General features: G+C 30.5%; 1 protein-coding gene across 1 annotated transcript in view; it reads right to left on the bottom strand.

The window, feature by feature from the left end:
• Window positions 1–5,411: 5,411 nt before the first annotated feature.
• Window positions 5,412–15,552, bottom strand: part of MGST1 (microsomal glutathione S-transferase 1) — a 29,655-nt gene continuing 19,514 nt past the window's right edge. Inside the window, exon 4 of the mRNA XM_031938362.1 lies at window positions 5,412–6,008. Coding sequence (XP_031794222.1) covers window positions 5,762–6,008 — 247 coding nt within the window. The 3' untranslated portion in view covers window positions 5,412–5,761. The remainder of the gene's footprint in view (window positions 6,009–15,552) is intronic.

Below are 15,552 nucleotides of genomic sequence, written 5' to 3'. Positions count from 1 at the left end.
TTCTGTATCATCTGCTGGTCTTTGCATGACTTCTGTAGCTTCCACAAAACTACCAAAAAATTTCCCATTCATACTGACCTACAATATATTGAAACTTGAATGGAGAAAGTTATGATGTGGAAGGCTTATATGAATCACAATTAATTGTTATCTAATTATTTGTGTCTATATTTTTCCATAGTCTTTTACAAATGCATTCTAATAGTTTTTGTATGTACCTTGTTATAAAAACTCTCAAACATTTATGTATTCTGTAGTAATATTGAATGGCATTTATCTTATTGATTCCTGTTTTGTGTTGTTCATAATATGTAGAAATTTTTAATGTCTTAGAAAGATTTATTTTAGATCCTATTTGCTGAAATTTTTTTCAATTAATTTTTAGTTTACTCCTTCATATTACCCATAAGGTTCATCAAATTATTACAAGCAAAAAACCTGATCCAACCATTCTAAGAACACTTTGGAATTATACCCTGTAGAGGGCTAACATGCTTGTGTCATTGCACTGAGGTCAGTTCAAGCACTTAGGGCTAATTACTGATTGGACAATACTCTATGGCCATATGCTTGGAAAATGGTCCTTCCCACTATCCTGTGCTGGCTCAATGATTGGTGTATACAGAGGATTGTAGGAGGGACTAATGGAGTAAGATGAGCCAGAGACACATTTTGGCAGTAGATGAGGGAGAAGGTGGTGGAGGAGATTCTGCTTCCATCCTGTTCAATCCTGTGTCTAAAGACCAAGAATAAAAACTAAAGACTTTTGCTTAATCCAACTCTGACTGATTCTGGGGTGTTCTGGATGCTAACGCAATCGTCACAATACCCAAAGAACAATCAAACTCTGCATACTCTTTGATTGAGGAATACTACTACTGAGGCTATATTCTAAAAACATCATAAAAAAGGAAAAGAAACCTATATACACAAAATATTTATCATAGATTTTTGTAGTGTCAAAAATTAGAAATTGAGGGGACACATCAATTGGAGGATGGTTGAATAAGCTGGGGTAAAAATACTATTGTTTTATAACAAATGATGAGCATGTGGACTTCAGGGGGAAAAAAAGACATGAAAGATATGGACTGATGAAAAATGCAATGAGTAGACTGGAGATAATATTGTATACAATAACAACAACATTGTGTGATGATCAACTATGAATGATTTAGCTCCTCTCAATAATACAGTGATCCAAGACATTCCAAAATAGCTAATGGAAAATGCTATTTATATACAGAAAAAGAGCTGATGGACTCTGAATGCAGATTGAAGTATACCATCATTTTGTTTCTTCCAAACCTTTCATTCTGTTTCTTCTTTTGTAACACGAATAATATGGAAATGTGATTTACATGATTGCACATATATAACATATCAAATTATCTAGCATTTTAGGAAGAAGGAAGAAAGAAGAATCCAGAACTCAAAATTCTGTAAAAAATGAATGTTAAAATTTGTCTTTATATTCAATTGGAAAAAAAAATCTTGCCTAACATCCCATACAAGTTAAGGTCAAAATGGGTTCATGATTTAGACATAAAGCGTGATATTGTAAGTAAATTAGAAGAACAAAGTATACTCTACCTCTCAGATCTATAGAGAAGTAAGGAATTTGTGGCCAGAGAAGAACTAGAGCACATTATGATATGCAAAATGGATAATTTTGATTATATTAAGTTAAAAATTTTTGTACAAACAAAACCAATGCAGACAAGATAAGAAGGGAAGCAGAGAACTTGGGAAAATGTATATCCAAGATAAAGGCCTCATTTCTAAAATATATAGAGAATTGACTCGAATGTATAAGATTACAAATCATTTGTCAATTGATAAATAGTCAAAGGATATGAACAGACAATTTTCAGATGAAGAAATTGAAACTCTTTCTAGTCATATAAAAAGCACTCTAAATCACTATTGATCAGAGAAATACAAATTATGATAACTCTGAGGTACCACCTCATACTTCTCAGATTGGCTAAAATGACAGGGAAAGGTAATGGTAAATGTTGGAGGGGATGTAGGAAAACTGGGATACATACATTGTTGGTAGAGTTGTGAACTGATCCAACTAGGAGGGCAATATGGAACTATTTCTAAGGGATTATCAAACTGTGCATACCCTTTGATCCAGCAGTGACTCTATTGGGCCTATATCCCAAAGAGATCATAAAAAAGGAAAAAAGGACTCATATGTGTATTAGCAAACATTGGAAACTGAATGGATGCTCATTAGTTGGAGCTGAATGAATAAGCTATAGTATGTGAATTTTTTTTCTCTTTTTTTATCCTTTTTTATGTTTTTTCTTGTGCAGCATGATAATTATGGAAATATAAATAGATGAATTATGTTTAATATATATTGGATTACTTGCTATCTAAGGGAGAAGATAGGAATAAGGGAGGGAAAAAAATTGGGAGCACAAGGTTTTGCAAGTGGGAATGTTGAAAACTATCCACATATTTTGAAAATAAAAAGCTATTATCTTTTTAAAAAAAGAAAAGAAAAATCTATTAAAATCATACACAAAATTAATAGTTTTTTATTTTAATAGCCTTTTATTTAAATTAATAATTTTTATTCCTCTTTTCCCATTCTCTCAATTTTTATTACTATAGATGTCATTTCTAGAATTATGCTAAATAGTAGTTATGATAATGGATATCCTTGCTTTGTCCTGATCATATTGGAAATAGCTCTTTTGCAATACGAATAACACTGGCGCAAAACTTTAGATAAATAATACTTACAATAATAATGAAAGGACCACTAGTTCCTATGCTTCTAGTTTTATTAATAGATGAGTGTTGGATTTGTTCAGCATTTATTTTTATTAATATCATCTCTGATGTTTATAATTTTCCTTAAGTTGAAACTATATTTCTGCTATAAACCCAACCTGGTCATTTCTTTAATATATCACTATAGCCTCTGCTAAAACTGAATTTAATATTATGCTTCAGTGCTGATTAGGGATATTAGTTTATTTTCTTCTTTTAAGGTCATTTTTCTCTTGATATCCCATATTTGTCTCATAGAGCTTCAAAAGTTCTTTTTTTTATTTTTGCAAACAATTTATGTTATAGTGGAATTAATTTTTCTTTTAGTGGTCAATAGAATTTACTTGGAAAGTCATGTAGTTTGAAGTTTTATGGGGAGAAAAGATCATTTATAGCTTGTGAAATCTCTTTTTCAGAGATTAAGTTTTTCTTTAATACTCTTAAGTGTTTTGTTTTTGTAAACATTTATTGAGTCCATTTATTATCAGACTTGTTGGTTTGTGTATGTGTTTATTTTTAAAACCTTGTTTCTATTTTTATTTTACTTATGTTTGATTTGTTTTCCTAAGTATTTATTATTTTTCTTTTATCAAAGTAGAATTTCTATTTTGGGATTTTGTTGGGGATTTTTGATGTATTACTTTTCAAGTTTTTTAATTGTATGCCTACTGTATTGATTTGTTCTTTTTTCACTTTTGTTCCATCACATAAATTGTTTTGCTATCGATATTTTCTTTGATAAAAATGTTATCATTCCTTTAATTTGCTATTCTACCTACTTAGGTTAAATTACTTAGTCTTTAATCTAATTGAATCATTTATTCTAAGGTTAACTGTTGAATTTTTGTTACATCATAATCAATAAAAACATTTCTAGGAATGTTTCTGAATTTTTGGTGCCTTTTTACATTTCAATATGCACACAATTTTGTAAAAGTACCAGATATAACTGAGACTTATGGAAACATTTTTCTATTCCATTAAGTAATTACTAGAATTCTATCATTACCACTTTCCCTAAAATTTTATTTAGGTCTCAGGCTTTTTATTTTTCTTGTTTATATTTATTAGATTTATTTATACCAAAGAGAATTTATATCCCCATAATAGGAAAATTTTACTATTTCTCCATTCAGTTTGGTTAACTTCTTTAAATATTTAGATGCTGTGCCATTCAGCACATACATACACACATATGTGTGTATAGATCCATTTATATTTAGAAAATATTGATATTGGCTTATTAACTATGTCATCTTTAAACATAATTCATCTTCCTTGTGTATCTTTGTAGTTGATCACTTTTCCCTTTCATTTTATCTGACATCCTGATTGTTAATGATTTTATTCTATAAGAAACATAGATTTTCTCTTAGATTTTTTACTGTGTAAACCTTTGGGTTTTTGTTTTTTTTTTTTGTTTTGTAAAAAAAATTATTAAATTCTGTTTAATTCATTATCTCTTATATTTTGTGGTTAGTTTAATCACATTTATATCCATGGTTATAACTGATAGTTGTGCATTTCCCTCTTTTCATTTCTTTATCTCTCTCTTTGTTATAGAGAGGTAAAGAAATAACCTGCTTAATCTGAAGACTCTGATGGAGTGACCTATTTCTCTTCCTCTCTTCCTATTGCACACCATCATAGATTTTTTCCCTTTTCTTTCTTCTTTTTTTCTTTCTTTTCTTCTCATCCCTTTACACTGCACTCTTCAGTGTTAGAAAGGGAAGTAGATTAGCCAAAGATTTTCTATCTTGTCCTTCCTCTTAACCTAAGTTCTTCCTTTTCTTTATCTCCTCATATTCTCTTATGGAGCTAAATGTATTTCTAAATCATGGTTTTTGTATGTGAGAGTGAAAGTTTCTGTTTGTGTGTATATGTGTGAGTGAGTGAGTGAGTGAATGAAATAATGTCTGTTAATATCTGACCTTTCTTTCTTTGTCTTATATATGTGGAAGGGAGGGCTATAGGATACCATTCCCCATTTTGTGCATGCTCATATTCTTCCTTCTTTCTTCTTCAGTATATCCTTTTGTTCCTTGCATTTCCTTTTTAAGTTTATCAAAACAGAACAAAACCACCCCTAACTCCCCCACAGGATCTCTGCCTTTCTTATTTAGCTTTGTGTTTCTGGAAGGCATTAAGATTCCAAGAAAATATATTCCTCCCACCATTAGAATGTAAACTATTCATCATCATCTAATGTCTTCAAATTGAATAAAAATTTTTATCTTAATATCATTTTTGTGTGTTTGCATTTCAAAAAAATTCTTTGGTTATGGCCTTTTCATTAAGAAAGCTTTTTAATTAAAAGTCCATTTTCCCTTTCAGGATTATTTTTAATATTTTGCAAAACAGATTATTTTAGGTTGTAACTTTTTAAAAAAAATCTTGTATTTAAGGTTTTTCCCTCATTTATTTTGCTTATTGTTAAGTTTTATATAATCCTTATTGTGGCTTTTTGATACTTTTTTGGGGGAAGGCTCTTTAAATTATTTCTTTGTTTGATATTCTAGTTCAACATTCTAGTTATGATATTCCTGGGAATTTTCATTTGGAGACTTTTAAATGTTATTGTACTTATTTTTAACCACCATAGAATTTAAAAAAAAAGTTAATTCAGTGTTTTAGTTCTTTATTGTCATTCATTGGTTTTAATAGTTATGTAACTCAAATCAAAATCATTGTGTGTAAACGTTTGAAAAGTTAAAAGTTGCATAATATGCAAGGTTTTAAACTCATTAATCTAATAATAAAACAAAAGAGTAAAAAATGAAAGACCATTATGGAGAATCTCCAATAAAAATGCTAATTTGAAATCAAAGATTCCATTAATGGTGGCATACAAAATAATTCTCTCCTCCACCATTGCCTTTAACCCCAAAGGAAAAATGATTCATTTAAGATTAAGGAGAAACAAATTTCTTAGCAAAAGGCTAACATGATAAAAACAAAAAGATGTTATCTGTTACAAGTATAATTTGTTCTTTAACAATCTGTATGCCATTGAAAAAGTAACTCCATATCCAATCATCCAACTCAGCCCACGATTTGGCTGTGGAAGAGGTGTCAAATAAGCGATTGAGTGGAAGATTCTGGCTGCAACAAAGAGTCTGAAGTGCCATACAGCTGTGGAAAAGTCTGGATTACTCAGGGAATATAGCAGGCCAATACAGAAGAATGGGATGATATTTTCAAGATCATTCAGGTGTGCTCTATGGAGAGAAAAAAAGAATAAAGCATTTAAAGACAACGATTGAGGGAAAGGGAAAGATAGCAAATAGAAAATAAAACATCCTTCTAGATCCAAAATAGTCTTTATTGCTATTTATAGAATCTATGCATTTCAAATAAGGTATACTTTATTATAATATTCACATCTCATTGAAATCTTCTCAAACTGACTAGCTAGGTTTAACTATTTGTAAGAGTTAAAGATGCCTTCTGGAGTTATCAAGCTAAAAAATTGGCAACTCTCTCCTTCTATCTTCATGTAGTATTTAAAGAGTTAATATAGAATAATCAAAATGGAACAAACTAGATGCAGAAAATCTGGATTCAAATATTATCTTTTAAGCTTATCAAGGAATTTGGCTTAAATGGTCCCTGGTGTCCTTTCTAGACATAAATCAAGAAACATATAAAAATAAAAAGGATAAAATCTTCTTCATTAACACATAGATTGTAGGTAGAAAGTGAGAGAGTCCCAGTATTCCAAGTACTATTCTTTTGGGGGTGGGGAAGCATTAGTAAAACATAGAGAATACAGGTGAATATTGAAGAGATTCAAACAATTCAATATTATTGGTAAAAGATGATTCAGGATGGGGATTTGTGTGATATGATTACTGTTTGTAAATATAAATTTTAGCATAGAATAGTGGAAAGATCATTTAATCTGAAGGAAGAAGACATGAATTAATCTTGGATTTATTACTCACTGACTAAATAACCTTGGACAAACAACTTAACTCCACTATATCCATTTCCTTAACTTAAATATCTTGATAAAATTGTCCCAAAATTTTCCACTTGGAAATGTCTATGAGTCTATGAATATATTTGCTAAGTTATTTCATGAGAGAAATTACAACTATTCAAGTTGACCTTAGAAGGTAGAAGCTTAGGACAGTCTATTTCCCTATCCCTCCACCAGTAGGGGAATTTTAATATAAAGTTCAAAATCAAGAAATAGAATGGAAAATGAACAAACATCAAAAGAAGAATCTAATCTTTAAAATCTACTATGGTGAGAGGGGAAAAAAATCAATATACAAACTCATAATTCAATTAAATAAAAATATAGTTATAAGAAAAGTCTCAAATTTAAAAAATGAATTATTACATCCAACAACAATTTCTGGAAGAGCATTTTCCCCCCAAAATCAAATAAGAATGGTAGAGAAAAAAGTAAGCAAAGAAGTGAGAGTAAAGAAAGACAAGTATGAAAAGACAACTAACACCTTGATAAAAGAGGCACGAAAATCAATGAGGAGAGAGAATTTAAAAATTATTGGACTATCTGAAAGCCATGATCAAAGAAACATCCTAGACATATTTCAAGAAACATTGAGTGAAACTGTCCCAAATATCTTATAATATGAAGGCAAAAAAAAGTTGAAAGAGATCTGAAAGAAATTCCAACATGAACATTCCCAAGAATTTTTGAGGAAAAAAAAAAGTTTCAAACACAAGCCAGGAAAACATCTAGGAAAAAAAAAAGCTGTTCAGATATCATGAAGTCATAGTCTAAATTATACATGGTTTTGCAATTACCATGGTAAAGGAATGGGGGGTTTAGAATATAATATTCTTGAAGGCAAAAGAGCTCAGAGTGTTATCCAGCAAAACTGAGTATAATCTTTCAAGGGGAAAAATGGATATTAAATGAAATAAAGGGCTTTCAAGAATTACTGATAAAAAAGATCAGAACTGAACAGAAAATATGACTTTATATACAAGATTCAAGAGAAGCATAAAAAAGTAAAGATAAAAAGAAATATAGTAAGGGATTCAATAAGGTTAAACTGATTATATTTCTCTATGGGAAAATAATATATTAATGTTTAAGAAATTTATTATTAGAGAAGTTTGAAGGATTCTATATGGACAGAGATAATGGGATAATGTTTAAAAAAAAGTCTGAATGGGGAAAAAAGAGAGATCCCCTGGAAGAAGGGAGATGAAGGGAGAGGAAGAATAGGGAAATTATATCCCATAAAAAAGGTGAACTAGGAAGAGCTTTTATATCTATTTTTTAATTTTAATAATATTTTATTTTCCCAAATATATGCAAAGATGATTTTCAACATTCACCTTTGCAAAATCTTGTGTTACAAATTTTTGTCCCTCTTCCCCTACCTACCCTTTCTCCAGCCCAGCAAGCAATCCAATATAGGTTAAATGTATGCAATTCTTCTAAATGTATTTCCACATTTATCATGTTGTGCAAGAAAAATCAGACCAAAAGGGGGAAAATATGAGAAAGAAAGAAATAAACATACAAACAAACAAAAAGGTGAAAATACTATGCTTTAATCCACATTCAATCTCCATAGTTCTCTTTCTGGATATGATTGGCATTTTCCAATCACAGAAAGCAAAACACACTTTAGGGGAGGAACAGGATAAAAAGGAGACTTAGAAGAATAAATATAAGAACTAAGGTAAGGCAACATACAGTTGATATCCAGAACTGTACATGTGAATGGGCTTAATATACTATAGAAGTTAGTAACAGAATGGATTGGAAACCAAAATCCAACAATATAATGTTTACAAGAAACATGCTTGAAATAGAGAAATGAATGCATAGTTAAAAGCAGTAGAGTCTATTGAGATTCTACTAACATCAAAAGGCGGGGTAACAAAATGTCTCCCACAAAGCAAAAGCAGAAATTGACCCAATTAAAACGGATGAGCCAGAAAACATCTTACAAAAAAAAAAAAGCATCACAGAAAATAAATCAATGTCAATACTAAATAAATATTCACCAAGTGGAATAACATCCATATTCTTAAAGGAAAAGTTAAATGAGTCATAAAAGGAAACAGAGAATAAAACTATACTATAGAGAACCTCAACTCACCCCTCTCAGAACTAGATAAATCTAACCACAAAATAAATAAGGAAAAAAGTTAAGGAAATAACAGAATCTTAGAAAAGTTATCTATGATAGACCTCTGGAGAAAACCGAATAGAAATAGAAATGAGTATACTTTTTTTTCTACCTTCACAAAAACTGATCATTGATTAGAGCATAAAAACTTCAAAACCAAATACAAAAAAAGCAGAAATATTAAATGACCCTTTTCAGACCAAGATACAATAAAATTACTTCAGTAAAGTTCTGTGGAAATATAGATTTAAAATTAATTATAAACTACATAATCTAATTCTAAAGAATGAGTGCATCAAAGTACAAGTCATAGAAACAATCAATCTTTTCATTCAAGACAATAGCTATGTTGAGACAAGATAGAAAAGTTTGTGGGATGCAGTCAAAACAGTACTTAGGAGAAATGTTAAGTTTCTGATATGTACATTTAGAGAGAGAGAGAGAGAGAAACTTAAAAAAAAAAACTAGAAAAAAGCTACAAATTTAAAATTCTCAATTAAATGCCAAAGTAAAAAGCTTGAAAATCAAAGAAGAAATTAACAAAATTGAAAGTATAAAATAATTAGCAAAAGTAGAAACTGAGTTTGTGAAAAAAAATTAAAAAACTATTTGTTAATTTCATTTTTAAAAGAAAACCAAAGCACCAATATTAATAATGAAGAGTGAATGCATTACTAAGATAAAATTAAAGAAATTACTAGGAATTATTTTGCTTTATTATATACCTATAGAACAGACAGTCTAAGTATATTGGATGAGCTAAAATTGTTTTTTAAATTCTTCTGAAAGAACAAAATAATCAAGAATACCCATGGAATAAATGAAAGAAATGTGAATGAAGCAATTCCCAGATTTCAACCTATATTACACAGTTTCAATTATCAAAACAATTTGGTACTGGCTAAGAAATAGAATAGTAGATTGGTAGAAAAGATTTGATAAACAATACAGAATAGTAAATAAGCATAGTAATCTAGTATTTGATAAACTCAAAGAATCAAGGTTTTAAGGTAAAGACTAACCATTTGACAAAATAAATTGCTGGGAAAGAAAAAAAACAGTTTGGCAGAAATAAGGCAAAAACCAACAAGGCAGAAACAACACTGTGTACCAAAATGGATTAAAAAGGATAAATGATTTAGACATGAGTAAATTAAGGAAGCTTGGAAAATTGTATCTGTCAAGTCTATAGATAAGAAAATAATTTATTTCTATTATATTAAAGAGTTATGAGAGATTCATAGTAAGTGAAATGAAAAAAAAATTGAAATTATAAAAATTTTTCACACAAAAGAACTAATGTAGTCAAAACTAGACAGAAAACCAGAAAGTAACAATTTTACAGCAAGTTTCTCTGTTAAAAGCAGTATTTCTTAAATATATGGAGAATCAGTCATTTCCTAATTCATAAATGTTCAAAAGACATGAATGGGCAGTTTTCAGAAGAACTCAAAGCTATCAATAGTCAAATGGGGAAAAATGTGCTAAATGACCAATAATTAGAAAAATGCAAAATAAAACAACTTTAAGCTGCCACTTCACACTTATCAGATTGGCTAATGCAGCAAAACGGGAAAATTACAATATTGGAGAAGATTTGAAAAATTGGTACTATTGGTAGAGTTGTGAACTAATATAACCATTATAGAAAACAATTTAGAATTATTCCCCAAATGCTATAAAACTGTGAATATTCTTTGACCCAGAAATGCCACTACTAGGTCTGTATCTCAAAGATAACAAAGAAAATTGAAAAGAATCTATTTGGGCAAGACTATTTATAACAGCTCTTTCTATAGTAGAGAAAAATTGGAAATCAAAGGGATGATCATCCCTGGCAAAATGACTGACCAAACTATTGCATATAATTGTGATGGAACACTATTACTCAATAAAAAAGGATGAGCAGGATGGTTTTATAAGAATCTGGAAAGACTTATATGAACTTATGAAGAGTGAAGGGAGTAGAACCAGAAGAATACTGTACATAGTAATAGCAGTATTGTAAAGATGTGAAAGACAGCTACTCTGATTAAGACAATTCCACAGGATACATGATGAAAAAAACTATACATCTCCAGAATGAGAATGGATAAATTCTGAAGGCAAATTAAGGCATACTTTTTAAACTTAAAAAATTGTATCTTTTCACCTATTTTTCTTAGACAACATGTATAATATGGGAATATAATTTGTATGACTTAATGTGTACAGTTGACATCAAGTTGTTTTCTCCAGAGGATAGAAAGGGAGCGAATTTGAAATTCATTTTTTAATGAATGTTAAATTTTTTCATGTATTTGGGAAATATTTAATGAAATAAATAAAAATATTTTTAAAAAGAAAAAGAGTTTAGATTTTTAGTAATTATGGAAAGCAAGGATTTTGCTTTTGAAAGAGTTTGTTACAGTAATGTTACATAATAATCAACTTGTTATAAATTCTAGAGAAAAAAGTATCAGGAAGAATCATTTTTATATTTTCAAGTCTTTAAGAGAGTATAGATTGTTTTTTTTTTTTTTTTTTGAAAGCATGGAAAAGAATCATCAAGGAGAAAGCAAAATAAGTAGAATTTAAAAAAGAAAAAATATTACCAGTTATAGGAAATTTAAACATTGGAGGGGAAATGTAATAGAAGAAATTGTTAAAAAAAAAAAAAAAGAATGAATATTTCAAATATAATGTATGTTTAGGACACTTCCTATAAAAGAGAAAACTAGATATTTGGAGGAAGTCATTTATTTTGTTCCAAGAAATGCTAACATCAATCCATAAGTATTATAAAGTAAGAATTAGTACAATAATAGTCAGGAGAAAAAAAGAATGGTGATTATTGATTATTCCTTGCTGGGAAGTATAGACAAGACAAACAACACAGAGTTATTGTATTCTTAGGTCATGTTTCTTTAATATGCTTGCTGAAGTAGAAACAAAAGGAACCTTGGGGTGGGGGGTGGGGTAGAGCATATCATCTTCTCTGAAAAACTTGCTTCTGATATAAACTCTCTTATTTCTATCAATAATAGTATTATTTTAGTCTCTCGAAATCTCAGGCTTATGTTTGATTCTTTCTTTCCCTTCAACTCTTATTTCTAATCTGTTACCATATTCTATTAATTCATCTTTTATAATGTCCCTCATAGACCTCTAGTCCTTTCTATTTCTACTACTCTCACCATAACCCAGACATTTATTACCTATTTATTGTAACAAATCCTTTTTTTCATGGACTTCTACTAATCCTAATCTCAGAATTATCATTCATATTCCTCTGAAGTTGATCTCCATTTATCTATCTATCTATCCATCTACTTTGGAAGGAAGACTAATATGGAGTAACTTCCTCCCACCTATAAAGGGTAATAACTTTATTGCAATTTATAATCTTAATTGCCCAGGAAAATAAGAGATGAAGTATGTATCCTTAGTCACACAATTAGTATGTATTATGTGAACTTAGATATGCCTTTCTCCCAAACTGTCCAGTATTTTCCATATCATATTGTCTTTAGGTAATCTCTACAGTCTTCCTGGAAACAATCTTTCTTTTCTCATTCACCTCCACAAAGACCTCTGACAAAAAACCAATACCTATTGAAAAAAGTTATATTCCTCTCTTACTTTCTAGACATCTTTGCCCCATCTGACTTATGTCAGTTTTGTCTTTATTTCAGCCAATAGAACCTAATTATTATCCCATAAATGGTCATTATCATTATTGACTACAAGTCTTGGGTAATTCTATTTACCTAGAATACCATTTGTCTTTCTCTTTATTTGTCCAAAATATTTGAAAGACCAAGTCTTTCAAATTTTACTTTCATTTATCCTTTTTCCTTTTCATTTTACTCTTGAATGTCCAACTCAAGAATTGATTTTATACAATCTCAAAATTGGAAAAAATTTAAGAGATAATTAAATCTGTTTTTCCTGGTAAATTTATTTTTAATACACATTACTTTATGAATCATGTTGGAAGAGAAAAATCATAGCAAAAGGGAAAAACTGTAATGTCAGGGCTAGCTTTCCGGAGGTCCTTTGGACAGGCCTTAGTCTCAGCAGGATAGTTACCATGAGGATAGACAGGAATAGAATCTAAAGTCTTTATTGTCTCCTTCACAGTCTCTTGTCTGTCACAGTCTGGCCCAGTCTGGCCCAGTCATGATCTTAGTGGAGAGCCGCCAGGAGGATAGTCAAAGATGGAATGTCTCATTTCTAATCTTCTCAGCCCTTAAATACCCTATTACAATTACATCATTACAGCACATTAAGCATGTGTGAACTAGAGAACCATTACATCACCATGCTAATACTAAGGATATGTAAACTAGAGAACCATCATCTCATCAATTCCACCAGGTTAACACCTTGTTGTAATTATCCTTGTTTCAAGTATATTTCTCCAGAGTTCTGGCCCTCTACAAAAAACCATGAAAGAGATTAATAAAACTGAAAAAAGAAGTGAACATAACATGTGTTGATTTACATTCAGTTGTCTTAGTTCTTTTTCGGGATGTAGATGGCATTTCTGTCCAAAGTTTATTGGGTTTGCTTTGTATATCTGAATCACTGAGAAGAACCAAGTCTTTGAATAGTTGAACATTGTACATTCGTGCTGTTCTTGTGTACAATGTATTCCTGATTCTGCTTGTTTTGCTCAGCATCAGTTCATGTAAATATTGCCTAGCTTTTCTAAAATCAGCTTGTTTATCATTTTTACAGAACAATAATATTCCATTACCTTCATATACCATAATTTGTTCAGCCATTCCCCAAACTGATGGGCATCTGCTAATTTTCCAATTCTTTTCTACCCCAAAAAGAGCTGCTATTTTTTTTTTTTTTTGCACATGTGGCTCCTTTTCCCTCCTTTAAGTTTTCCTTGGGATACAGATCCAGTACTGGCACTTCTGAGTCAAAGGGATGCACAGCTTTATAGCCCTTTGGGCATAGTTCCAAATTGCTTTCCAGAATGGTTAGATCATTTCACAATTCATTAGTGTTGCAGTTTTCCCACATCCCCTCCAACATTTATCATTATCTTTTCCTATCATCTTAGCCAATCTGAGAAGTGTGAGTTGGTACCTAAGAGTTATTTTAATTTGCATTTCTTTAATCAATAGTGATTTGGATCATTTTTTTCATATAACTATAAATGACTTTAATTTTATCATCTGAAAATTGTTCATATCCTTTGACCATTTGTCAATTGGGGATAATTAATCTAATCTAACATTCTTAAATAGGAGCCCTCTTTTCAACAAAGGAACCAAACTATCTTGAACCAGATTACAATGTAATTGGAAAACACTGAACAAAATAAAATACAATATAGATAATGTTAATTTCTGGTTTTCCAAGTAAATATGCAGCCTTTAGGAATCTGTTTCTATTTGAGTTTGATATCACTGCTCTACAACGTTTGAGCCTTCAACCTCCAAATGAAACATCTGGTTAATTGAAGCTTACTACATCATTGGACAGCCTATTTCTACTTGTTAAAAAAGTTTTTCCAAACATAAGTCTTAAATCTGACTACTTAAAACATCCATACATTAAATCCAAACACAGTCAGTGATACTTTCTCCTTGTGGAAATTTATGCAAGCCATAGTTTCCATGTGTAAAATTATATGATTGTACTGAGATGCTTTCCAACTCTAGATATATGCTTCTATATTCTTTGTTTTATTTCTGACATCTCTTGAACCATACTATTTCTTGATGATATTTAGTATCTTTTTATTTAGTCATATTTCCAGCTTTATTTACTGATTGGGGACTGAGAGCCAGACTGCTATTTCCATCCCTTTGGAAGAGGGGAAGGTAAAGAAATCAGTCCCTGCTTTGTTCAGATTTCAGTTCTTTAGAGTCCTATTGCTGGTTTCTAACTCTCGTAGTCTATGCTCAGACCATTGGGTTTCAAGACCTATGAATTGGCCAAGTTCAGTGTTGTCATTAGGACCTCCTGAAATATTTCATGTTGGAGTGCTGCCCTTTCTACAAAACTCCTTGTCCAAATACTTTGAATTTCCTTACCCATCCACACCCCCAATCCCACTATTCCATATCCCCCATCTCGGCTTCTGAAAAATAGTGCTTTGGAAGCCTGCAAACTGAATAATTGCTTACCGTGATTGTATTGGAATCTATGACCTGACTGTGTCTTTTGTTTCTTGTTTTTATGTTTTGGATTTCTGTTATCTGGTTGCCTTATCTTTGATGCCTAGGTCTTTGCTGGAATTTATATGACTTCTCTAGAACCTATCGTACCACTATCTTAAGCAGAAATATTGACTACTGATTTTGAATTAAATCATAAAACTTTAGACTCAAAGTTAGAAGCAAATCAAAGGTCACTGAGCACAACTTCAAACTGAAGTATAAATATGCTCTGCAATATACTTGACAGGTGATCATTTAGAGTTCTTTTTAAGATGTCTCAAATCAAAGAACACATAATTTATTAAAATCATTTTTTTTTAATCTGAAAACTTTACTCTTGTCTTCTCTATCTATTGTTTCCCAATCCTGTCCTCTGAGTCTCAGGAAAATAAATTTATTAAATCTTCTATCAAACAATCTTCAGTTATTTGCATTCAGTTATTATATCTACCTTCATCTTCTCTTATGTAGATTAA

Source organism: Sarcophilus harrisii, chromosome 5 (genome assembly GCF_902635505.1).
Source record: "Sarcophilus harrisii chromosome 5, mSarHar1.11, whole genome shotgun sequence".
Lineage (NCBI taxonomy): Eukaryota > Metazoa > Chordata > Mammalia > Dasyuromorphia > Dasyuridae > Sarcophilus > Sarcophilus harrisii.
This window is presented reverse-complemented; position numbering and strand designations above follow the sequence as displayed.